The sequence below is a fragment of the Polistes dominula genome, unplaced genomic scaffold (assembly GCF_049000335.1).
Source record: "Polistes dominula isolate Pdom_NZ unplaced genomic scaffold, Pdom_raw_medaka contig_16, whole genome shotgun sequence".
In the NCBI taxonomy this organism is placed as follows: domain Eukaryota; kingdom Metazoa; phylum Arthropoda; class Insecta; order Hymenoptera; family Vespidae; genus Polistes; species Polistes dominula.
Window position 1 is genome coordinate 223,018 of NW_028301040.1, and position 23,270 is coordinate 246,287.

General features: G+C 33.6%; 1 protein-coding gene and 1 long non-coding RNA gene across 3 annotated transcripts in view; one reads left to right on the plus strand and one right to left on the minus strand.

Moving 5' to 3' along the window:
* The window catches only part of LOC107070750 (uncharacterized), a 34,694-nt gene extending 11,424 nt beyond the window's left edge, over positions 1-23,270 (minus strand). Inside the window, exons 1-4 of one of the 2 annotated variants that reach the window (XM_089174824.1) lie at positions 22,717-23,270; positions 14,722-15,076; positions 9,848-10,009; positions 9,495-9,611 (exon numbers count right to left, since the gene is read on the minus strand). In XM_089174824.1, coding sequence (XP_089030950.1) covers positions 9,495-9,611; positions 9,848-10,009; positions 14,722-14,964 — 522 coding nt within the window. In that variant the 5' untranslated portion in view covers positions 14,965-15,076; positions 22,717-23,270. Of the gene's footprint in view, positions 1-9,494; positions 9,612-9,847; positions 10,010-14,721; positions 15,077-22,716 lie in introns of those variants that run through there. The other variant, XM_089174823.1, reaches the window with a different exon arrangement.
* LOC149031770 (uncharacterized) lies at positions 2,174-4,663 on the plus strand. The gene is made up of 2 exons (XR_016177371.1): positions 2,174-3,083; positions 3,660-4,663. It is a non-coding gene; the product is annotated as an uncharacterized LOC149031770 (long non-coding RNA).

The following is a 23,270-nucleotide window of genomic DNA, read 5'->3' on the forward strand; positions in this document are numbered from 1 at the left end:
TACGAATACGATCGCATCGAATTGCGTTCAGTATGTATATGTTTTATTGCGTAGTATTGAATCGTGTTACGATGAGCTAATAATATGTTTTATAACACTTTCATATATTAAATATTATTTGTATGTATGTATTGTATTGTATGTATGTATGTATATAATTTGTCAATCATACCGCAATGTCGGCTTTCCGCCATATAAATGGGACTCCTGCCAGAAAGTAATGAGCTCCACGGGAAAGGGCACCTGCAGCTCTACATACGCCATTGGTCATACCTCGTCCTAATTTAATGACCGATTCCATCGTCGAAATACACAATTCTTTTTATTTTTATATATATATGAAAAGTGTATATATCTTTTGTTCAATCTAATTTGTTTCCTTTTTTTTTTAAATTTTATTTTTTGTCCTTCAAACACTTCTCTCTCGTTGTGTTTAACTGTCACGAATTATAAAAACTTGATCAAATAGTTATATTTTAAACAAACGATCGAGATATATAGATAAATTAAGCAATTTTAATGTCAGAACAACTGGAAAGTTGAACAGAAACTACTGTAGGAGAATACGAATTCTTACATTTACATTTAGTACGGTATTATTATCCTAGGTTATTTTCTACTTTGTACAAGATTATCCTTCAAAAGAAAAGGATTACTGTATAAGGACATGTTTTCTATTATTATTATTCATATTGAGTTTAAGAAACAAAAAATGAATAACAATAAACAATAAGAAAAAGTGACTTTTAAAATTGTACTGGAATAATAATAATAATAATAATAATAATTATTATTATGTCTTAGTTCTATTAATAGAAATACGAATCGTCGTGGTGGCTCATGGCCGAGTGAAAAATAGCATTGAAATATGAATCATTATCGTTTACTGTTAAACCCCTCTCTCTCTCTCTTTCTCTCTCATGCTACCAACTACTATTTATATAAGAAAATTAATCAAATTCGCGAATTGGAATACAACAAGAAAAATATAATATTTTTCAAATAATATATCTCGATCGATCGTTTTATTAATTTTTCGTTCACCATAAAAGATCAATGATGAAAAAATAGTTGTAATTAAAACAAAACAAAACAAAACAAAAAAAAAAACGATACACACAATATAGCAATGAGAAACACGCGTAAACCCCAAAATGAAGTATATATATATATATCACTTATATACTCTGAGAGAATGATCCGTGCAAACTGTTTGCCGATGGCGAACTACTCGGAGAAACCAGTGAGTTCACGAGGATTTATATAGAAAGCCACGACTACGACGACTACGACGACTACGACGACTACGACGACTACGACGACGACGACTACAACGACTACGATTAGAGAAGACGACGAAGAGGATCGTCCCACGTCTTCTTAGTATGAGAAAGAAATAGAAAGATAAAGAGTTCGGATGTAGAATGTCACAGGAAGAAAAAGAACAAGAAAATACAAAATTGCACTATTTTTTAAATCTTTTTCTTTATAAATATAAATTGAACGAATAGATCAAATGAAGATTGAACGATAAGTATAAATTACTATGACGAGAAATGAAAATTACGAATTGTCGAATCGAATTGGCGAATAAAAATGAAATAAATAAATATTGAAACTAATTATAGAATGAAAATAAAACGAATATATGAAATAACTACGTCGTATAAGATTGCGCGAGAAATACACAAGCAAAATATGATCGTTTTCTCGTGTCAAACTACACGGCATGCGAACGTGTACTGCTTCTTCTTGTTTATCGAAATTGAACTCAACCAAGAGAGAGAAAGAAAGAAAGAAGGAGAGAGAGAAAAAGAGAGAGAAAAAGAGAGAGAAAAAGAGAGAGGGAGAGTTACAGAGATAATAAATTTATCATTTTCATTTAAAATACTAATTTTAAATAGACAAAATAAAAAAAGATGCGATTAGAGGAGACAAACAGTAATTCCTACCACATATACATTTTAATCTTCTTATTAGTTTTATTAATTAAATCATTGGACGATATTTATAATTCCAATGTATTTACCGAGAATTATCTTGAATAAAGATAAAATAAATAATAATTATTTTGTTGTTGGAAGGAAACGCGCGCGACCCACGTTATATATTCCTTTGTTAAACCGGAATAAAAGGGACGACGACGACGACTACGACGACGACGACTACGACGACGACGACTACGACGAGTTTGGAAATTGAGAAAGATTAGAATAGAACGGGGATTAGAATAATATTAAAGAGAGAGAAAGATAGAGAATAAGAATTAGATGCATTAGAAGAGTGCAACAAACCGGTCTTCAACATTTAAACGTGGGAGGAACGTGAAACTAGGAAGAGAGAGTAGAAACGATTAGAATGAGAGAAAGAATAAAAGAATGAAAGAACGGAATAATAGAATAAAGATACAACACTACTAGTAATACCTAGCGTTGAACTAGAAACTTATAGTTAAAGCTAGCACATATGGTCTAGTAAAAAGAAAAAATTAACACCACAAAACCACCATAGGTTTCTATTCTTGGATAACCTAAAGAAAAGTTAAGGAACATGATAGTTATATAGTTTGAACAGATAAATATGATTTCAATAATAGCGATGGCTTTCAAAATCTTCAAATTTGATCAAACGGTTATTGTATTTTGATAAAATATTGTTCGCATCTTATTCACGAAAGTTTGAAAGGAAAGTTTGGTGTAAAGTAATACGAAATCTTGAATATTTTCGCAAAAGTTATTTGCATGCGAGTTAAACTAGTAACAACTACTAAGTTGTTAATGTAAAAATAGCTTATCCGCATTCAAACTCGGCACTGACCATCCTCTACCGTATTTAGTAACGAGACCTAAAGCATTCAAGGATCAAGTTTAAATGAAACGTGTTTTTTATTTGATTTATTTCTTCGTCAATTATTCATCGTATATAAAGTATATATTATTCTTTCAACTAAATAAATGTATAAATAGATTTTCTTCTCTCTCCCTCTCTAATTAAATTACAAATTAATTGATAAAAGCATAATTGGAAGGAAAAGAATTTGAGTTTAATTTTGAAGAAATAATTGAAGAATTAAAATTGATAAGGTAAATTAAAAAAAAAAAAATGTATATATATATCGCATAAAGATTGTTATATCAATTTAATAGAAATCCGTGTAGAGCTCTGCTTTGCTAAAGTAACCCAGTTTTAAGATTTAACTTCCGAATAGCATGCATGATGGCAGCATCGAGCAAGAAGTCTAACCAACTAACAACACACGACGAATTATCATCCTTACTCGATTGAGAGAGAGAGAGAGAGAGAGAGAGAGAGAGACACGAATATACAATGTTAGATTTTACTTTACCAACGGAGAAACTTTGAAATGGTATTAGAGAGATGATTAAACAGATGGGGTTCGTTGTATAATAATCTACTAAGAACTTTACATCCTATCCATCCATTTGCATTAAATCAACTAACTCTTCAAATAGAAAACTGAAAGATACTTCCAAGATATTGATAACATATGTAAAAAGACTTTTGATTGTTCTTCAAGTTAAATGGATAAATTCTGAAGTGTTTCCAATGTATGTTTTCCTCTCTTCTACCACCCTTTAAAAGTTAAAATATAAAAAGAATAATAAGCAAAAATTAGGAACAAATTTGGTGTTTGGTAGCAACTCAAAGCCATCAGTAGAAGAACCCTGGCACAAGGAGCGAATAGGGAAAGCCCTGGTAGCTTCGTCTGTCGGCATGGCAACAGCTCCGCGCGTCCCGGCGTCGGGACGCTCGATACTCCTAGACGACGACGACAACGACGACGACGAAGAAGTCAACGTCGACGACGACAACGACAACGACAACGACGATGACGCCCAAATCCAAAGAGGGCTAAAGTAATTGCACGCGACACTCATTTGTCACGCGTGCAACCGATATTATCGTATAACACGAATATACAATTTGCACGACATTTGACAATTCCTTTTTCAACAAAGTCAAAGGATAAATAGTAAATAGTTTTTCACAATTTATCAATTAAAAAATGGTAAGATAAAATAATAATTTCATTTGAAACGTTTCCCTTGATCACTTCTTACAACTATCAATTTACCGATCATAATAAAAAGAAGAAGAAGAAGAAGAAGAAAAAAATTAGACAAAAAAAGCTCTCTCCTCTTTCTTCCTCTTCAGATAATCCATTTAATCCAAACAACCTTAGGATGGCTTTTAGACACGTCCAAGAGGAAAACGTTCAACAGTTCTGGCCAGGTGCCAAGACCTATTCCTCCTCCTCTTCTATCTCGCTCTCTCTTTTTTCTTCTCTTTTTTTTCTCTCTCTTGACTACGAGAGAGTTTGAGTAGTTCGTAATTGCGTATTGTCCCTTCCTACATCCCCTCTTCTTCTTCCTCCTCACCCACATCACTCTATCTATCTCTATCTTTCTTTCTTGTTTTTTTTTTTTTTTTTTCTATTCTTTGTCTCTAACTCGAGTAGAGTGAAAACGTTGTTGAAATACGTCGATACGCATTGCCGAAATGATTTCGTTTGGTTCATTGAACTTTATCTTCCTTGTTTGATTTAGAGAAAGAAAAAGAAAAAGAAAAGAAATAAAGAAGAAAATGTAATTAAACGAAAAAGTCATTGTGCACGTCAGAACGATTTTTCAAAAAAACACAACGCGACTCTGTTACACGTATTTTTTCTTTCTATTTTTTTTTTTTTTTTTTAAGGAACATTTCACATGTCGTACATTATAACTATACAAAAAGTAACATGATTGGCTTTGAGTTGTGGAAAAAAGGAAGAAATAGTTTTTTTTTTGTGTGAGAGAGTTCGCGTCAACGCCTTTGTGTGTGTGTTGTGATTTACGAATACGGAATAGAAAAAGAGAGAACGGCAAAAAGAGAGAAAGAGAGACATCGAATGGTATCAAAAGAGATACAGTGTGGTAGAGAGAGAGAGAGAGATATAGATAGACAGCTTTTCTCACCCCTTTAAAAAGCGACAGCTTTTCATTGGATGCGACGAAGCGTACATACATTCATACATACATAGATTCCCATGGTGCGAAGAAAAAGAGAAGAGAAGCAGACAAATTCGATTTTTCCACGATGGCGGAAGATACGCCGAGAATTCCAAGAGTTTAAGGAAAAATTGACTCCCCAACGATTCTCTCTTTCTATACAAAAAATTATTAAAAAATAATGAAAAAACAAAAGAAGACAAATATTTATGTATAATAAGATTGAACTTAAATGCAAATCTTGTTAGTTGAATAAAATAAATAATGTTATGAAAGAGTGGTGGTGGTGAGGTATGATAAGACCCCTACGTATGTTAGACCGTAAAAGAAGGAGTATATTTGTCGGATAAATTTCATCGAGGCCATTAGGAACGAAATCGAAGCGAGTGGAAACTACTACTGACGATGCCTTCCTTCCGTGCCCAATGAAAACCGGTTTTTCAATGCGTCGGCACTATCATGTATATGTATATATGTATATGTATTATACGAGTATACAACTGTTGCAATGAACGAACGAAAGAATCGATTTTTCTTACGATTCGATAAAAGTTCACGTGCATGAGGTGATGGTGGGTCTCTTTGCATGTGCAATCTAAGCTGTCTTTAACGTTTACTGATTTCTACATAGAAATATGTAATAAATGTAAGTAGTAGTAGTAGTGTTGGTTTAGTGTATAGATGATTCTTTTTTTTTTTTTTTTCAATATAATAATCTAAAATACCAGGAAGATGATACGTCGTTATCTTTTATTATTCTGTTCAATGCACATGCACACACACACACACACACACAACACACACATATCCTTGTAAAAGATTACAAGTGAAAGTTTCATTTTTATATGAAAATATAGAAAGGATTGAGAATGATTTAAAATTAGCTGCTAAATTGAATTTATCGGAAATATTACAAGTTTATTGAAGTTTTATCAAAAGAAATAATAAAGGTGACTCATATGAATTGAAGTAGAGGATCATAAGAATAAGAGAAAATAGAGTTGCACCCTTGGTGGTGACACACATCCACCACCCTCTACTTGCACTCTACTAGCACGCAACAGCATGCTAATTAATAAGAGCATGCCGTGTAACTGCCCAATCACCACCACAACACTACCCTGATTCATCCCCCAATTCTCTTTTACGATAAAAGTCACAAAAGACATCGGTGGTTGGATATTATATTGGTAAGGAAATGAAGAGGGGTTGGTTGTTGCAAGGCCACACCCTTTCTTTTTCTTTACACACGTTAAAAGAAGGGTGTGAAAACAATGTGTGACGTACAATGTGTGATGTGCGTTGAGGTGCGAAAGAGGAATATATTCTGTTTCTTTCTCTTTGTCACACTTGAGAAAAATACTCAAGTACTCCTTCTTCTCCTCCTCCTCCTCCTCCTCCTCCTCGAAACCCTTCTTTTTCTTTTTCTCTCTCACACACACTCTTTCTTTGGAAAGCACTCATCTTTTAAAAGTATCTAGAAGGGTAGTAGGGTGTTGGGGTGTGTATATCGTCGTCCCAATCGCATATTTTTCACCAAGGACTTCGAAACACTTCTAACACTCCTTTTATTGCGCGATTATTCTGGGATCCTTGCCAGCCTTCTTTTTACTGAGAAGCTTCGAGGATTTCTTTCTTTCTTTCTTTCTATTTCTTTTTTTTTTTTTTCAAGATCGGGTAGAGAAGCTTACGGGAATTCTCTAAATCCGGATCAAACTGTTACGTCGAACTACGAATGGAATTCGACACGTGTTCGATACACGCTGAACAATATTTTGTATCTTTTAGCGAATACATTTTTCGAGAGTAATACTAAACGATTACTATTACAAATTTTATATTTCAAATTGTTGTATTATTTATACAACACATATATATATATATATATATATATATATACGTGGTGCCATGATAAAGTTACATAACGTTATGATAGAGTAAACAAGATTTAAGACTTAACGATGGTTTTAGGTACTTATCTCGACCTACGATACAAACTACCACCACCTACGCCCTTCTCTCCCTTTTTTCCTCCTCTATCACCGATCTTATTTATGATCGTATAAAATTCTTTCAAAGATCTCAGAGCAAAAGTTGTAAGTAATAGTAGTAGTAATAGCATTAATAGTGTTGTTGTTAGTTAGATAGAGTTATGGTAACGAGACACGTACATTATGCGTGTGTATGTGTTGTGTGTGAGGGGAAAAAATATAAACCGATTAAATGAATTTATCGTTTTATGAATAATATACGACGCGTATCTTGAATAATAAATAAATGTATTTTTTTTTTTATTTTTAGAACAAACGAGCTTGTCTTTATCCTCAAGCAAAGATAATGAAATGTAACGAAACACACTGATGGCAAATTAACTAGAACATTTTATTTATTTTATTTTTTTTTTTTATATTATATAGGGAATAATAAACACGTAAAAGAAATACTTTGAGCAGATGTGTACGTGTCAGATTAAAGGGTAGATTTATTTTGTCTTTCTTTTTCAGTTGGCTATGACTTTATAAGCCATAGGATGTAGTAAGAGGATGGGGTGGGGTGGGGAGTACTCTCTGTAAAACACTTATTCTTTCTTTTTTTTTTTTTTTTCATTTTCGAAGGGAGAGTGCAACGACGAGGACGTGTACTCAGGAATTCTCTATTACATTGGCATTGATCGTGAAATGTGCCATATGTGTGGCTATGAATGACGAGGGTTAACGAAGACCACCAATCTTTGATGGAACGAGTGTTCAAAATTAAATACGATAAGAGAGTGTGTAGAACAATAATAATCATAATAATAAATTGAACAAATTTACAATTTCAATAAGTTTATCAAATCGAATAAAAATGAACATGAAAAATGAAATAGATTAATATCTTTGACATAGATAATATTTAATTACTTTATTATCTTGTTAGCTTAAGTGTTAGAATCGATTAAAAGAAGAAGAAAAAAAAGACAATGTAAAATGTTGACGAACGTTTAAAATAAACTTTCTACTTTTCTATTTTCGTAACGCACGAACGTGACAAAACGGAAGACTAGTCCTATAGTAGTTTGCTTTTTCTCGCGGTGACGAACAATGTTGCACGTCAGGTAAGTATATATCCGGGAAGTTTGGGCCATTGAACCATGTTACTGGTTGTTAACACAATGAACGATAGAAGCTTGCAAGTAACAAGAAGACCGGTTTTGTTTGCCTCGATTATCGATTTTCTTTCTTACGTAGTCTTAATAACACTTCTGCTGCTCCTTTTTTTCTTAACAATGACTTCATAGAAAACAAACTATTATTAGATAATAATAATTAATAACAAAAAAAAACACACACACATATATATATATATATATATATAAAAGAATAAAATGTATTATTCTGAAAGATTTGCTATGCAAACTATTTGAAGGGAGTGAAAGTCTAACTGTTTGAATGTGAGCTTCGTGATATTAATGATGGCGCGAAGGTTGGCGCAATTATTTCAAAGCCTTTACGAATTGCGAAACATTCATGCTAAAGAAGCATAATCGTTCTTTCAATATATCGGAGCTGTTCGATGATTCAAGAAGATTAATATAAGCTGATTCATCAGTTTTCTTATAGAACGTTTGATACCTCGTTTTATTGTTTGTTTTTTCTAATTAAATCAACTAATTATATACTATCATTAATTAAATTATTAACATTTTCTATATAATAGAATGGAAATGATGATAATTTGAGGAAAAGGAAATACGAAATTTGATCATTTTCAATGATAGGAATAAATAGAAAATATTGAAGAAAGATATTGCAACGCAAGAGAGGTGCCATCAAGAAGAAGAAGAAGAAGAAGAAGAAGAAGAAGAAAAGGGATAATTCAACGCGACTTGCAGCCGGTTTTCCATAGCAGCCTATCACGAAACTCTTACTAGGTACGATGAACCAGAAGGATGACTCATGATTCTCCCCTTCCAATCATGATTACAATGAAGAAGAAGAAGAAGAAGAAGAAGCAAGCAAGGACATTAGTCCTGGTGATCTTGAGGTAAAAGCACCTACGCAATATCCTTTTTAAATCCACAAGGTAGAAAGAAGGAAGAGAGAAAGCAGGAGATAATAAAAAGAATATAAATAATAAGAAGAGGTGAGAGCAGCCTAGTATTACTTATTATACGTCTGCTGGCTAGGACGATTTATTGCAAAGAGTATTTCTCTTAGCATTGTCGTTCTAGAAAGTTAAGAGATTCATTATAGCTTACAGCAAATTTTACAACTTCTGTTATCAAACTATTATTTCTCTATTATATATATATATATATATATATATATATATATATATATATATATATATATATATATAGATAAATAAACACAAGAGTATATGTATGGAGTATTTAATTTATGTTATTTTCAGAGTTAATGATTTTGTTGTTTTCCTGTTAGGAGAGAGATACGACGACGACTAATAGGAAGCTAGTTTTTTGATTGTTGTTAGTGTGCTTACCTCTGGCAGCGGCTCTTCTTTCGTGACGTCTCCATTCTTAGGTGCTTCTTCACGAGCCGGCTTGCTCTTGTCCTTCTTACTGAAGCTGATCGACCTCAAAGACCACTTTTTCCTCATCTAGGAGCACAACGAGAAAGCGTCATTGTATAATACAATATACGACACATCTAATCTTTATATCATTTTTTTGTATAAGTAAAAAAAATGGCGTGGGTATTCTTGATGCTATTTCTAATGAAATGATTTTAATAGACAAGTACCCAAAATAATTATTTAGCAAGCCAACAGACTGTAAATGAAATAATAAATTTGTATATATTTATATGAATTTTTGAAATGATGATTATAATAACACACCTTCTCTTTTTTTTAGGCTCTTTGCTTTCTGGCGATGCTACAGTGTTGGGACTTGCAGCATTACCTTCTGTAGGTGTTGTTACTTCCGCACCTTCTGCTGGAGATTCACCTGACGATTCTTGCTTCGTGTCCTCTGGCTTTGCTTCTTCAGATTGTTGCTGAAAAATAATGCATCGACCAATAAGATACACAACGTAACAACAATACTAATCTCCTCCTCCTCCTCCTCCTCTTTAACTATAAATAAGAACAAACGGGGAACAAAAGATGTGAATTAACATGATTTTGCATCCTTTCAAGGATCATTTTTACATTGTAAATAATAAGATCGATGCGGAATGATTAATTAATTATTTCTCTTTGTGTTTCGTTTTTTTTGTCTCTTGAGTATACACACACACACACACACACACACATCGTTGTATGATAAAGAACTGTTACATTTTCGATATAAAATTGAACAAAATAATATGGAATTAAAGGAGAAAAGGAGAAAAGGGAAAAATGAAATAAAAGATGAAGGAATATATTCTTCGTTGGAATAATAAAGCAGCTGGTGCTCTGCTGCTGCTGCTGTGGCTTGGACGAACAACACGTCGTGCAGGATGAAACCGCGAAAATCTCAGATTACGGAGAATGGATAGTGACTCTCAACTTGATTTTTCAATAAATAAATCAATGAAGTTTCATAAGAATTTAAATATATCTATATATATATAAGGAAATGACATAGGATTATAAAATTTGATAAAAGATTCCCAGGAATAAGTTTTTCTTCTTTTCGTATGATTTTGAGGGATATAATCAAAAGAAAGTATCGTATAGAATAAAGAAGAATAAAGTTCTGGCCGGGGCAATTTTTCTTTTTTTTGTTTTTTATTTATGAGAGGGAAACAACACGCACCACGTTCATCATCGCCTTGGGCACATTATATTATGTAAATAACGAGTTATTTTCGTTCTTGGTAGACGCGGAAACGTGACAGGTCCGTCTGGGACTACGTGTCTTTTGCTATTGTGTAAGGTGTGAAATTGTACATGAAGTTGAATGAGAATAATGTTGATTGTAGAGACGTATGCTATGTAACTTTTCATATATATAAATGCAACATTATGTATCTCTATGTATGATAATATGATATATATATATGTATGTATGAATATGTGGATGCACAGTTAAACATTGTAGATACGAAGTGATGCATTTAGCAGTCTGTGTTGCACGTATTCTTTATTTCTTTTTTGTAATTTCTTAGTATATTCGTGTAATAGTCCTTTGAATGAACGTGTCACAATTCGCTTAAATAAGAAGCGCCACTTTATTACACAGCTATTTTCTTTTCTTTTTTTTCTTTTTTTTTTTGCCACGTGTGTGAAGAAAACACGAATTGAATTACGAAAAAGAAAATTAGCTACGCTTTGGCGCCACTTTGTTGCTAAGAAATTTGTTAGATTGTAGTTTTTGGTTATTGCACGATACTGCAATATCATTAAAATTGTTTGATTTTTTAATGAAATAAATATAATTAAACTTTTTGTTTCTTTTTGCTTACGAGAATCAATAACGAAGTATAATATTACTATGTTTTTAATTCGATATTATTTTACGCAATGATAGCAAACAGGAAACTGAGAAGGTCGCTTCAAGGACCACCATATTCTCGTGTTGAATTTTTTTTCATTTTGTTTAAATACACTGCTACGAATTTCAATCGGGCGAATTTTAAAACACACCTTTTCCGTTTGAGAAGCTTGAGAAATAAGTTGTGGAATGTGGCTACTTTGAAACAATATTTTGCACGTGATTCTTATTTTCGAATATTTAAACAAAATGGACAAAAAAAAAAAAGAAAAAAGGAAAATTAAAAGTCGGTTCTTTTTGTCGAAGGCAAATCTCGTGCGGATAATCGCGTTTTCGTGAGTTTCTCTCGCGTGAATATAAACGAAAAAAAAAAAAAAAAAAAAAAAAAAAAAGAATGAAGTGTCTGCGAGAAATATTTTACTAACACGAGAGAGATTCCTCGAAAAATATGATTTTATATTTTTATTAAATTTCCTATCCCCTTTTTTTACAGTTCTCCCTCTTTCTCGAAAATTTTTGACAACTTGAACGATCTCTCAATTGGTTAACTAGTTATGATCATTTTTATACACTAATCATAATGAGCGATCATTTAATCTGATCACGATCATCTGAACTATTTGTCCAACCAACCATTAAACCCAAATACATATATAAAAAGAAACAAAATAAATGGAAATAATTAAGACGATAAAATTGGATATAACATAAATCATATTTTGTAATTTCATTTAATTTTCTAATCGTTTCTCATTCTCACACCTTACTTTGAAATTTGATGAAAGCGGATAAAAAAAAAAGAAAGAAAGAAAGAAAGAAAGATGAAATGAGATATGTGTTGTAAATGTCATATTATGGGCGAAAATTGAAAGGAATTCGGGTTAGATGCGAGCTTAATTAGCGAAAGCGAACGACCAAGTCGCAAGTCTCTCAGTTTAATTAATAAAACTAGTTTTCTCATGGAATGCAATATATGTGTGTATGAGAGAGAGGAAGAGAGAGGAAGAGAGAGAGGAATATGACTCACGATCTTAAGAGTTCACGATTAAATGTTCTCCACGAATTTCTTCTATAGACATTAAAACTAAAATTTGCAATTACTTTTGTAAATAAAGTTTTTTCCTAAAAAAAAAAAAAAAAACTTAATAAAGAACAAAGTGAACATTCACAAAAAAAATAATCAAAAGGTAAATCTTATTTAAATATAAATTACGTGTCACGTTGTTTGTCCGCAATGGACTCGTATATTATAATCGCAATTGACTTAAAGACGTGTGTATCGGACTGATTGTGAATCCCCTGTGCACCCCTAGTATAATAATTATGAATTATCAAAGGAAGGAAGGAAAAAAAAATATGTAGACACATATTTTTATTTAACTTCCCACTTTTAAAAGAATAAACACATTTTACATATATCGTGTAATCTTTACGAACAAGTTTGATCGTGACTTTGAAAATTCACGGTCACCACGTAGCAGTAGTAGTAGTCATCGATGTGATAACTCTACTACAACTATACTACTATTACTACGACGACGACGTTACATCTAACGAATGAGAGAAAGAGAGAGAGAGAGAGAGAGAGAGAGAGAGAGAAAGAGATAGAGATGTAAGGTGAGGCTTGAAAAGTACATTTCATCTTGAAAATAAAGAACGAAGAAGAAGCCATAAGAAGACAGGTGGTTTGCTTAAGAGAAAGAGAACCTTCTAAACCGGCTGGTTGCACACCTGCCATTTAAATTTGTCAGATAAGAATATGTGGTTTTTCATTTTTTACATCTTTTCTATCTCTCTCTCTCTCAAAGTTGAGAGTTGTGAACCACAAAAAATGCGTTCTCTATAAATTCTAATTTTACATCTACATAATTATCTAACTGTATGGGTTAATACAATTCAATAGAAAGGGGAAAAAATGAAGGCAGAAAAAAGGTAAAACCATACTCGAATTGTATTACAAAATAATACTTAACCCGTCAATTAACAGTCAAATTATTTTTGGCTAGAGAAATATTTATAATTTTTAAAAAAATCTTAAATGGGGATTGTGGCTGGTTGCACGAAAAAAAAAACCAATAAGAGATTATTATGCCATTTTTCCATACAGTCCATATAAAACCGAGTGGTGTACGTAAAATTCCAAAATTCCCTAATGGGGATCGTGGCAGTTAATGGGTTAAACTCAATATGTTTTTTTTCCTAAGTCCGTTGACATTTATCTTTCTTCTCTATGAAGAAATTGAGTAAGTTAACCTCGTAAAAAAAAGAAAAAAGAAAAAGTAGGTAAAGTTATAATAATCATGGGAAAAGTAGTGTAGAAAAGGGGTAGGAAAGATTTATGCTCCCGTGACAGTTAGATGTGCCTCTTTAACAAACGTGTACACGTGGAGAAACGATTACGGTTAGTCGTAAAAACGAGTTACCGGTGGGTTTGCGATCTTTCCCCCTACCCTACCCTACCTTACCCTACCCTTCCGTTCTGTTCTTTCTTGACCTGTCTACTGGGTTATGTCGTTCTTTAAGTCACACCAACGGTATACGTCTATTTTTCTTTCTTTCTTTTCACATGAAATTTCGACCAATCAACGAAATAAGATCCTTTAAAGTTGACGTTTGGAAGATAAGAAAAGGGAAACGAAGAAATGAAATAAGAAATGATTTCTTCAACGGAAATGAAAGAAAGAAAGAAGAAGAAGAAGAAGATGATGAAAAATAGTAGAAAAGAGAAAGAACTCTCTCATATTCCTTTCTTCGATATTGTGTATGATAGTTGAGAACAAGTGCAAACATGATCGAGAAAATATCATCGAACTTCACGTAACAATTTTTAATATCCTTTTCTCGATTATTATTTGACTTCGGTGGTGGTATTTTATTTAATATCTCACGGTTAACCGAATTCCATTCTGTTCAAACACAAAGTTCGACTGTATCTTATTATTCGTAGAATCGAACCTAAGTCATTCGAAGTCTTAGACAAGTCGCATTTTACTTAGGTCAAGCTTGGAATAGTACGCGGAACAACAAGTAGATGACAATAGACGTGTGGTGGACGACAAATAGTACAATCTATCCTGAGTTAACATTTCGTTCGCCTGAACACCTAACTTAATTTTATATCCAAAAGTAGTCTAAAATAAATTCTATTATAATGTTAACATTAAATTTTGTTTCAATTGCAATTAAAAAAACACACACACAATTATAATTTGGTTAATTATTGTTAAGAAGGAAATGATTTATTTTAGGCTACTTTGCAAATATATTAGATTATTTGAAATTTCTTACCTTTTCCTTTTCCTTTTCCTTATCCTTCTCATTAGTATCATCCTTGTCTTTGTCTTTATCTTCGTTAACGTCGGTACGATAAGCAATGCCATTGGTCGTTGGTTTAGCATCGCTTTCCTCGATCCTTTCTAGTTTTCCATCACCAGGTGTTGCTGCATCACCAACAGCACCTTCGCTTGGGACACCTTCTTTCTTCGGCGTCGTCGTTATATCGACTGACCTTTTGCTTTGTCTGGCACCCATCTTTACTTTTCTTTAATCCTTTCGAATCGCTACTTTATATTATCCTCTTTCTTCTTCTATCTTTATCTTTTCCTTTATCAATGTTGCGCACAAGCGCTTGCTCACTTTTTACCTGTAACAAATTCAAACGTATATTTTCATTAATATTGCGTGACAAAAGAAAAAGAAAAAAACAAAGTATTTCGATTAGAATTAAAATGTGTATTTAAAAAAAAAAAAGAACGTTCACCCCTGTGACACAGTTTATTGCTCGATGAAACGAATCGAACGTGCAAGATAAGGGTTATTATTAATCGATCAAAGGGATCAAAATAGAAATCCACTTTTAATACAATGTACATTCATATTATGTTGTTTTTTAATGTAAAATACTAATATAGAAGAACATATTGCTTGCGTTATACCAAAGCTACAACTTTCGCAAATATATCCCACACCACAGCACACCATCACCATCACCATCACCATAACCACTACCAAGCAACCAGCTGAAATCTGATAGCACCATCTGTCGTACTCCACACACATTCTACGCACCGGTTTCTCGAAAGTTTCTTTCCACGGGAAAGAGAGAGAAAGAAAGAAAGAGAGAGAGAAAGAGAGACTTTCGATCCTCCTTCGGATTTAGCTGCTGCAGGTGCGCCAGAAGAAGTTACAACCGCTCGTAAACGTTCCCCACGTGCAAATCCTTTTCGTCGAGTGAATTTCAAAGAGAACCCATAAGCTTTCCTATGGTTTCTCCTCTCTCCCTCTCTTTCTACTCTTCATTCTTCCTTTCGTTCTTTCATCATTTGCATTTATAATCGATTCTTCGATATTAACATTTTATCTTTTTCTATCTCATAATTTTACGTAATATCTTGATACGAATTTTGCATTAATTGTGAATCGTTTAAATTGTGGCGAAAAAAAGCAGGTGATATTGGTTAGCTCTCTACGTAATCGAATCACTATTTGAAATCACGATTGCCAAACGAATTATTATGCGAATCGATTATTTTCGCATAAATTTTTTTTTTTTTTTATAGATAACCCCGTACGATTTTTCGCACGATTTATTTAACGCAGGTGTTGCGAATTAAATACACAAGAGAGAGAGAGAGTAGAAAGGTAATACAAGTGTGAGTGAGATTGGACACGTATTTAAATATCCCTCGTATCGTATGCGTTTTAAATCGAAAGAAATAAACGCTAATTTCTACGAGGTGGGATAATAAATTCTTACGAATCTTTCGAATAAAAGGAAAATTTAATTCAATAAATATCTACAAAAAAAAAAAAAAAAAAAAAAAATGAAAACTTTGTATCGTAGGACAATTGGTTGGAAGAAAGAAAATAGATAGAAATAATGAACACCAAGAAAAGAAAAGTTGAACAGAGCAGCCCGTTGTTTCAACAACACACGTTACTACTAATTATCGACATACGTTTAGTAGGATCGCAGTGATTCCGTTAAAACGACGTATAACCTAACGGTAACAGATATTTACCTAGAATGTTTTTTTTTTTCCTTTCTTTTTTTGCCATAGGTCGATGAAAAAGAGGATTCATTGTTCGTGAAAGAAAACCAGGAACAACAGAAACTTTGTTAGAATATCTTTCGTGCAAGAAATATCTAACTAATTTATAGAATAGAAATCAAATTATAAATGTAAAAAAAATAAGAATTTTGGAGTAATCAATCCGTGCTATGATTTAACGTTCTAAAAATAATTTTATTTTGCAATAAGAGCAACGTTATCGTATAATATACACGTGTGTGTGTTCTTTCGATCACATTTTTATTCGACGCGTCATTAAATATGGTAAATATTTATGTATGTACTTACGCACACGCAATCTAATAATAATAATCTTAACTTTATCGATAAGCCATAAAAGATTATTCTTCAATCGAGCAATTTATTTTCAGATTTGATTCAGTTTAACAAAATTTATATGTTTTTTTTATATTTATATAAATTAAATCGAATTTGAACAATTGAAACAGTTTTGATAAGAAATAGAAATTGTTTGGAATAGAGGAAAAAACATTGAATCTATGAGAAATGTGAGAAATCAAGGGAATATTTAATTCGTAAAGGTGGGAAGAACTACTCTCTCTCTCTCTCTCTCTCTCTCTCTCTACCTGTGTACAGTGTACAACTCCGTTATACTCGTTAATTGTCAGGGACGTTTCCTCGTTAGTATCAGCCGGTACTTGGATTATCGTTATGCATATGCATGCACGCGTACACAAGAGAAAAGGATGGAATGGGATGAGATGGATGCATTACTGGTTCTCACGACACAACCAGAACAAGATAGTAGAAGAAATAAGAAAAAGATGAAACTATCTTTGCATGACTCTGACACCAGTCAACACTGTTATAAAGCTTTTAATAGACGTTCGACGTCGCGACGTGTTGTGTGTTATACCCGTGTCGTCGTCCTGTACTATATACTGCATTTGTCGCTCAGTTCTCTGAATGTGCTTATTAAATCCATTCAAAGGGTTTTACAAAAAGAAATCTTTCTCTAGTCTCTTTTTTTCTCTTTGAAAAATACTTTCATAGAGAGACAACCTAACGTTACCACTACCACCACCACCAATACGCTTTTTTCTTTGATCTCTTTTTTTTTTGTTCCTCAATGATCATTATAAAACGTGTGTGTAGAAAGTAAGCTATTAGTCATCTTGAAAAAGTGAATTATGATTTAATCGAATATTTGATTTGCTACCTATACACACATATTGAATACATTATTTTTACAAACACAATTATGTATGCAAGAGGTATTACAAATTCGGTGTGTTTTATAATTAAATAAATGATGAAAATCATTTCGAATAAAATTTTGTTTAAAAATAGATTGCCTAAGATAAGATTAGAGAAAGAGAGAGAGAGAGAGAGAGTAACACACGTGTTACGTTTATAAAACGATTAATGACTATATTTCTCTGTCTTCTTCCCACGAGCTTTAAAAAGTTTCTTTCTTTTTAACTAAGAAGACATCTACTACTCTTGAGCTTCCTCGTACTTATGGCTACGGAAGGAGTTATTTTTTATCGTTCAACATATTGCAGAGAATAAGTAGAAGAGTTGAAGGGACTGGGCTTGAAGAACGCACCATGTGCGTACTTTGAAGAGGAACACGATGGAATAACATAAACATTTGTCGAAACCCTTCCTGATGCTTAATATAGAAACACCGGAGGTAGTAGGAGGACGTGATACAACATACACACAAAGAAAAATAGATTCAACAAGACTTTGTCGTCCTTTCTTTACTGAACACACACATATTTACTTTAATCACTGTTATTAAACCAAGTAAAAACATTCTAATCAAATTCTAATATTAACAAGGAAAAGATTAGATAGCACTTGATTAAATTTATAAACTCTTCTTCAATGTATTATTTATATGAATATATATATATATATATATTTGTTAAAAATATTATTAAAAAGTAGTAAGTATTTCGGTTGGAATATAGAAATGTTAGAAAAGTGAGGGGTGGTAACGAAATAGAAACACCCTGTTCTCCCCCTTCTAAGCATGAGTGCGCTCGATGGCCTGTATACGGAGAGGACGCGTGTCCCGCATGCGCGAGCAGATGCGGATTCAAGCGCACGTGCGCTCGCGCTTCGACGAAGTCGAGAAAGAAACATCGTCGCGTATGGGAAACGAAGCATACAAAAGAAAGAGAAAGAGAAAGAGAAAGAAAAAGAGAAAGAGAGCGAGAGCGGGGGATGAACACAAAACGTATAACGTACAACGTATAGAACGTTATAAGGGATTATTCCTGGCTACGTAGTGGCGCATGCACCCTTCAAGCTCGTGTAAACACCAAGCTGCTATAGCTGTTGAAAAAGGGAAATACGAGGAGTAAGAAGAAGCTTGGATGGATTAAAGGCTCGTGTAAACGAACGAACGAACGAACGAACGAACGAACGAACGAACGAACGAACGAATGAACGAACGTTACAACGAAAAAGGAAAACTTCTTATCCACGATGATGAGTATAGAGAGTAAGATTTAAGATAAAAAACAGATAAAAAAACAGATAAAACGGGGGAAAAAAGAAAAAAGAAAAAGAGAAATGTTTGGTAGAGTGCTTATGAGTTAGATGATTAAAATTTATAATACACTAAGTAATACAAAATCTCATTGAAATAATCCGTTGTTAAAAGTCTTGCTATATTTATATGTATAAGTTTTCATATGTTAATCCTTTGCACTTGTGCCAATATACATACATGCATACGTAATCTGTTTATAACAAGTATAATATCATATCATATGGAAAATTTCTAAACTTACAACAACATAGACTTTTTATTATTAAATAAAAATAATAATTATAAAACGATGTAACAACACTAGTTTGCCCGTATGGTCGTTGATACTTCGGTCAATTAAATTTCTTGTATTTTCACAAGAAAAAAGAATTCTATACAATTAATTAAGTCAAATAGATGAGGAGACATCTCTTAGAAAACTTTAGTGTCAAAGAAAAGAATGCCTATAGTGTCTAAGATTAATAGTCATTGGAATTAAGCAAAAGTAAAGAAAAGAAAAGAAAAGAAAAGGGTAGGGGAAAAAAATGATCATTAGATCTAGGAAATCATGGAGAATGATCTCAGGCACGTTATGACGTCAAAGAAGAGTAATCGTGCGTGCACGTCTTCTTACTAGTAGTAATAGTAGACTTACTAGTAAATGTAGAAGAAGAAGAAGAAGAAGAAAGGAAAGGTTCAAAGCGTTGGTAAACGTCGAGAGAAAGGCAGATGTGGGTAAGTTAACGACCCGTTATCGCGCGAGCGTTGAAGTTGCCTGCTGCTGCTGCCTCCTCCTCCTCCTCCTCCTCCTCCTCGCTAAAACTGGTTGCCTCAACACAACTCTGAGAGATCGCGGCCACCATACGAGAAACAAGAACAGAAGGAAAGAGAGATGAGAAGAAACGAGAAAAGATCAGATGAGAGGAGATGAGAGGAGAAGAGAGGAGAGGAGAAAACGATCAGTTCAGATGAGATGAGATGAGATGAGAAGAGGAGAGAGGTAAGATGAAGTAAAGTGAGGTGAAGTGAGGTGAGGTGAGGGTGAGGGTGAGGGAAAGAAAAGATGAGAGGAAAGAAACGTAGTGGGGAGAAAGGGCACCGCGCATTTTAAGAGAAGGGGGCGATGGGGGGAGAATCGCGAATCGTTGAGAGGAGAAGCCGATCGACCGAGTACGAGATACTCGGCACTCCTCTATCTTTCTCTCTCTCTCTCTCTCTCTCTCTTTCTCTCTCGCACGTTCTCCCGCAGGTGCAAGCAAAATCGAACGGCTGGCGCGGAGGCTGCGCGCTTACGCGTTTACCTGGACCACGGCTATGCACGAATTGATGATGCGTTTAAATTAGCTACTATAGCGATTTGAATTTTCACCTGCTCCTATGCGAAATGAAAATAAAACAAAAAGAAGAGTAAAAAAACAAGCAAAATCTACACCTATAATTAGTGTTTTTCGGAAGAATCCTTTTTCTATTTTTTTTTTCATTAAAAAAAGATTAATAAATTATACCTCGTGCGTGTAGGTATAACTAGTACAACAAGTTTTTAATCATACATTTGACATTATATAATTCGTTTATTAAGACGCAAATATAAATGAGGGTTATAAAAAGGTTAACGAGATAATATTTTATCGAAATTATAAATAATTTTGTATAGAAAGATTTCTGGACAATATATTTTGTTTTCTTGTCCTTTTCTAAGTATAATTTTTAATTTTTTTCTTGTCCACAAAAGTGGAAATAAAGATCAAGAAGTGTGCTGCTTATCTTTCCTCCTAACGTTAAAACAAGTTCGTTTTCGCGGAACCGCGATTATAGTACACGGTCTAGGGAAGTTTATAGAGGTAATCTAATCGTAACTTGTGTTGTATGTATGTATATAGATATATACATACATATAAACGTTGAACGTTCATCGACAAGATCGTAAAAAATAATAATTTTCCTGGAATTGGATACTTTTTCCTCGTAGCCATTTTTATTGTTCTTTAGACAATGGAAAGATTTCTCTAAAATAAAAAATATCTAAAAAGAACCTTGAAGAAAAATAACAATTATCTATATTCTTTATATCCATTGATCATATCCTAACTACTCATGACAAAATTCGATTAAATCTATTCGAAATTTAAGGAACCCTTCTTTTCTTCCTTAGAAAAATTCCAATTCTCCCACAAGGGGGAAAGGATAGGGGAAAGGATAGGGGGAAAGGATAGGGGAAAGGATAGGGGAAAGGAATCCTTTCGGTGGAATACATTGAATAAAAGTAATCTTAGTCAACGTTATTGTGCAAGCAAGCTAAATAAATTTAATCGAACGAAGAAAACTTTCTCTCTTTGCTTGGACAACAATTGTTTCCATAGAAGTCTTGACCACGTTTTTAAATGCACAGCAGGTAGAAGAGAAGACTGCTATGCAAAATCGGGACAAATAAGAAAGAAAAAAAAAAAAAAAGAAAGAAAGAGTCACACACGCATACATGGAAAGAAAAATAAAGGAGAAAGAATGAGAAACGGTAAGATAGGCACAACTAGGTAGGTTGGTTGGTAGGTAGATAGGTAGGTAGGTTGGTAGGTAGAAGCTAGGTAGGGTAGAGAAGGTAGGAAGGTAGTCAAGCAGAAGGTTAGCAAGCAGGCAGGCAGGCAGGCAGGCATGGACAGGCAAGCCTGCTGCTGCTGCTGCTGCTGCTGCTGGCCACATTATGAGAAGAGACCTCTCCTCCTCGTTCAACCAATCCAAACCTTCTTCTTCTTCTTTTTTCACTTTTTATTTTCTCCTACAATGGTACAGAATGAAAGCACAAAGAGGGTTTGCATATTTCAACTGATCTTTATCTAATCTTCTAAACTTCTACTGGCACAAATACTAAAGTATAAAGTAATTTATATGAATATGTATCTACTGCTGCTTGTAATTTGTTGTAAAAAAAAAAAAAAAAATAAATTATTTAAAACTTGAAATTATCCAAATTGTGACGAAGGAAACAAAAAAAAGAAATATATCTGAAGAATTTATTTGAAAGTATTCGAACGAATCTGGTTTCGGTCCATTCGTTGAGAGACTGAACGACGGTTGAGGTCGAAAGAACGCGGTGGTTGAACCATATACCATAAAAGGAAAAGAGGAAGAGAGAAATCAAGATGGCGTAACAGACTTGCACCCTAACGAGTGAATTTCGAAGGATACATTTTCGGCCACTGAGAAAACGTTCGAAATTAATCGTTCAAAGGTAAATCAATCCTTACGATTCGACTGAAATAATAATCACGAATTGAGAGAAGAAAAACTGGAGAAGAGAATAAGTTCAATAGTTTTCGAATGATTACAAATAAAAAACTAGAAAAAAACATGAGAACAGAAGAGAAGAGAAGAGAGAAAGAAGAAGAGAAGGGTAAGTTCCGGAGAGCTCGATGAAAAAGCTCGTGGTCCCGCGCGCAGTCCGCTATATCGATCGCTGCGCTACCCATTTTCAAAATGGCGCGGACGAGTTGCACCTACTTGCTCGTTGAAATCGCTCAACTTTCAAATTTCATAGTAAAAAAACTAATGCCTTTTTTTTATTATCATCATAATAAGATTATGTCTTAATGATCTAAGAACAAAGAAAACACGAGAACTAAACGCGATTGTGACGAAATTACTTTCGAGAGATTCTCAAGTTAAAAACTGTGTTCACAGTATTCAATTTTATCTATTCTTTTGACTCACCGTGTGGTAACGTTGGGGGGATCGTTCTTAAAAAGATTCCTCAAAGTGAAGGTCCTTAAGAATCTCCTTTTAGCAATATATTCTTCTAACTTTCCTTGTAATGGAACGTTAACACTGAATCAGCACGAACTTTCTCAAAAAGTTAATATTTTTTTTTAATATTTCCTCCTTTGTTTATCACTACGCGGGCGCGTGTGCGTGCGTGCGTGCGTGTTGGTATATATCGATGATCGGGCGTCGACTTATCGTTAGAAATTCGACGACGATGATATATCTATATATATTATCTTTCGCACAATATAATAATATTAATAATAATATATACCGTGTATATATTTCTCTCTATATATATACGTATATAACTGTAAAGCGTAGTAAATGTATCAATATACAAAGAAAGTTATAGAAAATCGTAGAAACACGATGCGTAGTCGTCGTATGGGAATACTTGGATTATGGGAGAGAGGACGAGAATGAAGAAAAATGAGGTTTCTTAGCGGGAGCGCGTTCGCGAACTTATCCACTTTGCTCGGTAACGCGCGACCGACTGCCGA